General features: G+C 43.3%; 1 protein-coding gene across 1 annotated transcript; it reads left to right on the forward strand.

The window, feature by feature from the left end:
- Positions 1 to 522: 522 nt before the first annotated feature.
- Positions 523 to 4,475, forward strand: tob1a (transducer of ERBB2, 1a). Its single transcript, XM_076752474.1, has 2 exons — positions 523 to 785; positions 2,311 to 4,475. The coding sequence occupies exon 2, from the start codon at positions 2,525 to 2,527 to the stop codon at positions 3,545 to 3,547; it is 1,023 nt and encodes a 340-aa protein (XP_076608589.1). The 5' UTR covers positions 523 to 785; positions 2,311 to 2,524; the 3' UTR covers positions 3,548 to 4,475.
- The last annotated feature ends 1,160 nt before the right edge of the window (positions 4,476 to 5,635 follow it).

The following is a 5,635-nucleotide window of genomic DNA, read 5'->3' on the forward strand; positions in this document are numbered from 1 at the left end:
GAACAGCGAGCCGTGCTCTCATGTGTACATAGCTTAAATATATCAATTCACAGTGTCCGTAATTTTGTTAAATAACGACAGTTAGACCAGTTTATATGTTTTGGGATACTAAGAAAAGGAGGTTTAGTCTATAAAACATCTACAATTCGACATTTTCACATCGATAAAAGTATTTGTTTCAATACAACTCAAACATGGGCAGGATATCTCTTTATATAATACCGTTTCTGTCTTAACATTAATTACTTTAGCCTTTTGCTGTCAGCAGCAGAGACCTAGGTTATCTCTGACGCAAGCGCTCATCATAGGCGTCTCTCCCGTTTCACAGAATCATATGTCTCGAATTGACAGCGCGGATTAGCCAATGAGCGCACGACCGAGGCGCCGCTTCGAGGGCGGGTCTCACACTTTGGACCAATCGCAGCCGCTCGCATTGTTTTGACCTCTGAAACCGCATCACCGCCTACCTCGTGCCCATGGCGGAGGAAAGCTATAAATACAGGCACCACTGAAGCAGGAGGCGGACGAAGTTGCAAAACTCCCGGAGAGGCGGGAGCTACTCTGCCAGCCTGCTGAGAGAAGGAAAAAAAAACGCAAAATAACCTTAAAAACAGAAACCGAAGCAAACCGTAAACGCCAATCCTCCGAAATGTACATGTACTGGAATACTTTTTTGTAATGTTGATAATATATTCTATGTGAAGAAAGTATTTATACTTTTTTTTCTATTTGCACTAACTAACGGTACTCCAGAACTACTGAGAATCTTTATTTTTTACAAAAAAGTAAGTATTTTCAGCTTGTTTCTCTTGCTTGTGATGTAGGCTATTTAATATTATTGTCTTTATTTGCTTGCTGTCGTACTGTAGCTCTATTCATACTTACTAAGCTGATTTGCTGCGTCAGTCCACGAAGTTAGGGAGGGGTGTCTGTGTGTGTGTGTGTGTGTGTGTGTGTGTGAGCGAGAGAGATACTGTGTGTGTGTGTGTGTGTGTGTGTGTGCATGCGCGTGTGTGCGATAAAAGTGTATGTCTTTGCATGTCGTTTTTTAAAAAATTCAACCCAGCTGGAAAAGAAAACACAAATGTTCCCCCAGAGACTTGAAGTGCGTCTGATGTGCTCGTGACTGTAGTCTACCATATCCTACTTAATTGTATATTTTCATTTTCACGGCTGTTAAACTCATTACCGTCTTGCACATGCTGCGAAATAGCAACTATTTGCCTTTTGACTTGCTAAAACTGATCAGATGAATCAAGACCTGTAGCCATTTCGCCGCTGTGTGGACTCTCATCTCGGGTACTGTTTCATGAAGGGAGGATGTGTGCTGCACGAACATCCCCGTGCAGGTTTTGTTTCGACACGGATGAATAAATTAATCACTTTTGGGTATTTAAAGAGCCACGTCAGGCTCACAGTCTGTATCCCTCAGCCCAACTCGTCTCATGATGTTTATCGTAGCGCAGCCTGTTTCTTAGAATTTGGTTTTACAGCTCGTGACATTTCCATTTTATCCAGGGTTGTGTTTTAAATAACCAAGTGCTCGGTCGTCCCTGTGTTAAATTGCCAAACATATGGGTGTCGCCTCAGCGCGTTAAGTCTTATGTCGACATTGTTTTCAATGTAGGAAGCTCTCTGAGCAATCGGCCGTGCAAAACGCATATCAGTCCAGCCCACAAGACAGCAAACCCCGAAGTCCACCTAAATCATTTCCTCGTTAAACTTGTCCCCCATTAAGCATCGCTGACCAGGCATTTCCTCGGTGAAGTTGACCGTTTTCGTTGATTAAATGCAACAACCTCGCCTTAGTCTTCCTCTCTCATGCTGTATGGAGGCTATCCAGTAGCCTATTATGTAACAGGATTCCCGAGTTTTATTGCCAGGTGAACGTGCTCAATACCCACTTTCTGACATGCAGATGAACAATATATGCACAATGTGGTGCCAGATTGACAAGAAGTGTAGCTTGATCCCAGATCAATGTGCTCACGTTTCTGCAATGGCTGCACATTTTCTCATATCTCATCGTTGCTGTGAAATCCTGCTGTGGCTGTGTGTCTTGTGACATTCAACTTAGGAGCTCACAGCAGACTAAATTGCAACATGCACTGCTTCTTCAGACAGCCCGTTAATAATTAAAGGACATTTTACTTGCACGTCCCTTAAAAGGGCAAACAGACCTGAACTGATCTGTTTGTTTTGACTGTTAAACATGACGCTGTTGCAAATATTTACCATTTCTTATGAATTTCTGAGGACATTTCGAAAGTGAATGATTAAGAAGTATTTTTCTCTTTTAAATTGTTGCAGGAAAACATTATCACACCCTGTGGAAGGACATCACTTCTACAAAGCCAGCACTTTTGCTTTTGAACCTGTTTTGTCTGAGTTCTGGTTGCTTTCGCCATCCTGCCTGGAGAGCATCTGTGTTGCCAACCACGGATAAACAAAGCAGACCCAGTGGACACATTCAAGGTCAGACACACCTAATCTTCACGCACCTGGTAAACTTCAGCAGTTAGCTATGCAGCTTGAAATCCAAGTAGCTCTCAACTTCATCATCTCGTACCTGTATAACAAGCTGCCAAGGCGGCGGGTCAATATTTTTGGCGAGGAGCTGGAGAGGCAGCTGAAGCAGAAGTATGAGGGACACTGGTACCCAGACAAGCCATACAAGGGCTCAGGATTCAGATGTATCCACGTGGGGGAGAAGGTGGACCCTGTGGTGGAAAAGGCAGCCAAAGAGAGCGGGCTGGACATCGAGGATGTCCGTAACAACCTGCCCCAGGATCTCAGCGTGTGGATTGACCCCTTTGAGGTGTCCTATCAGATCGGGGAGAAGGGGCCTGTCAAAGTATTGTATGTCGATGACAGCAATGAAAGTGGAGCTAATAGCGGAGGGCTTGATCTGGACAAGGAGATCAAGAACAGTTTCAATCCCGACGCGCAGGTCTTCATGCCCATCAATGAGGCCGTGAACGGAGCCTCTCCGGGCTCCAGCTCACCCTCTCCTCCTTTCGGCCACTCTGCAGCCGTCAGCCCCACCTTTATGCCCCGCTCCACGCAGCCTTTAACCTTCACAACAGCCACCTTCGCCGCCACCAAGTTTGGCTCCACTAAGATGAAGAGCAGCGGCCGCAACAACAATGGCGGCGCTAGTGCTGGGAACAAGGTGGCGCGTACCTCTCCCACCAACCTGGGCCTGAATGTGAACAGTCTCCTGAAACAGAAAGCCATCTCCACCTCCATGCACTCTCTGTACGGGCTGGGCCTCGGAGTGCAGCAGCAGCAGCACCAGAAGCCCTCAGCCCTGTCCCCCAACGCCAAGGAGTTTGTGTTCCCCAGCCTTCAGGGCCAGGGCAGCCAGAGTGCTCTCTTCCCTGGGGACAGCTCACTCAGCCTCAGCCCGCTGCAGTACAGCAATGCCTTCGATGTGTTTGCGGCCTATGGTGGCCTTAACGACAAGTCCCTTATGGATGGCTTGAATTTCAGCTTGAACAACATGCAGTATTCTAACCAGCAATTCCAGCCAGTTATGGCCAACTAGTACACGTAAAGGTACTACTTAAGCTACTACTTCACACAGAATCGACCAGAGATAATGTGATTGGGGCGGGGGGGTGGGACAAATACACATTTTGAAAAATAAAAAAAAAAAGAGTACACAAGAACAGAATGTCAAGGATAAAAGGAAAACGTGACTTGTCAGCTGTAAGATCCATGTTACGAGTCTAAGAGCATGAGCCCGAGGGTGAATTACTTTGCCCCCTTGAGTTATACCTTTAGTACAAGATGTCTAAGCTTGGTTTCCTAAACTTCAACTTGCATCATTGTCATTTCTTTTGCCAACCAAGCACAAAATATTTTTTTTATGTGACCGTTTTAAGATATAAAAAAAAGACAAAAAAGAAAAAAACACCACCACAAGTCATGGCCTCTTTCAGTATTTAAACATAACTGGACACCGCCAATTTTTCAAGAAATTGGTACAAATAAGTGGGATTTCCTGGTCTTTTTTCTAATTGTATAATTTAATTTAGTACAGAGTTTGTAAAATATCAGAGTATCTATTGTTTCTACGACATGGTATTGCATTTATATCTTTTTACTACTCCAGTGATCTGTGATGGCTGCAGCAACTTTATGTTTTCTTTTTTTTTATTGAAATTATAAAATGAATCCATCTTATAAAAAACATTGACTATTCTAAAGATTGTGTACAGAATATTCCGTAGTGGTGGGATTTAAGAATATTTGCTTTTTTTGAAAAACATAAGAGTTGTATTTTCTGTTAAGAGTTTAAAGATTTTTGCTATATTATGGACAAAATGTAATCGTATATTAATTTTGTACCTACATTGTGCAATACTTGATAAAACAAACGGTATAACAAAGTATTTGGAGTCAGTGTCTTACATGTTAAGAGGGACTGATAGTTTATTAAGTTTGTATTAAAAAGCTTGAAAATAATTACACCTGTTCAGTTTGTCATTGGTTTTTGTGGTTGAGCTGGTTTATACAGGCCTTAAATGAGAATATTTTAGGGTTTTTTAACATGTTGGGACAAATCCAGTTTTCTGTCCTGAAGTCAAAAGAATCAGGTTTTTCTCAGGCACACCCACATCCATTTTTATTCACCTGTTCACTTTCCACCAGTTCTGACCTTCCACTCACAATGGGTTTGGCCAAAAAAGTCATTAAGCTTTAAAGTCAGTCATTGCTGGTGAATTATATCTAAAACAAATATTACATAAGATAATAAACCACATTCCTCGACACCTCTGCCTTTGACACTGATGTATTGGCACACAAGCATCACCAGAAGTCCTCGTTCAAACATGCAGGCTGCGTTGGCTAATAGTTGCCCTTGGGCCTAGTGCCAGTACACATATAGATGCTGGGAGTGTGATCGTGTCAAGCCTGATCACCTCCTGAACTAAAGCCTGCTTCATTACGCACGCCAAGGCTGTTAGCTAACACGCTGCATAGTTATAGGGATAAACCACACAGCAGACAGGTGGAAACTGTGTACTGAAGGTGGAGGAATTAAGAGAAGACCCCACATGTAAGATGCTGCCGTGTTTAGTGGGGCATGGGAGCAAACAAAATTGGCTTTGGTAAATCTCTGCATCATCGGTCCATCAGTGGGTGACAGGCAGACGTCCTCTACGGTGAATATCAAAGCAAATCATCTGCCGTAGCGCTTTCGTGTAAGACGCCGGTGCAGCTTCAGAGTGCTATTCCTTTGCACTCTGACCTCCTTCTAGACGGGAGACCAGATTGAAATCAGTGGAGTCACTTATTAACTTTAATAATGAAACACGTCATGTATCTGGACGAAAGCCTGTTCAGGGTTTCACATTTCACCCACTGTTCTCAACGATGTGGCCTGTTAATGGATAACTGGCAGTACTTTTTATGTGGGGTTGAATGAGATCCAAGCGTGTACATCCTAAGAGTATTGTAGTATACAGGGCCTGGAGAAAAATACAACAGCTGGATTAAAATTAGGCCTGAACTGCTTCAAACTCAAGAGGCTATTCACTGAATCACTTACTGGGACTTTTGATGTTTCAGATAAAATATATCAACCTTGTGCTTAGTTGCTTATAAAATGCCTTTTTTCAGCATCTTA

The sequence above is a fragment of the Chaetodon auriga genome, chromosome 16 (genome assembly GCF_051107435.1).
Source record: "Chaetodon auriga isolate fChaAug3 chromosome 16, fChaAug3.hap1, whole genome shotgun sequence".
In the NCBI taxonomy this organism is placed as follows: Eukaryota; Metazoa; Chordata; class Actinopteri; order Chaetodontiformes; family Chaetodontidae; genus Chaetodon; species Chaetodon auriga.

Excerpts from the sequence above, each read along its gene's own strand:
- tob1a (XM_076752474.1), top strand. The coding sequence starts at position 2,525 with ATGCAGCTTGAAATCCAAGTAGCTCTCAACTTCATCATCTCGTACCTG.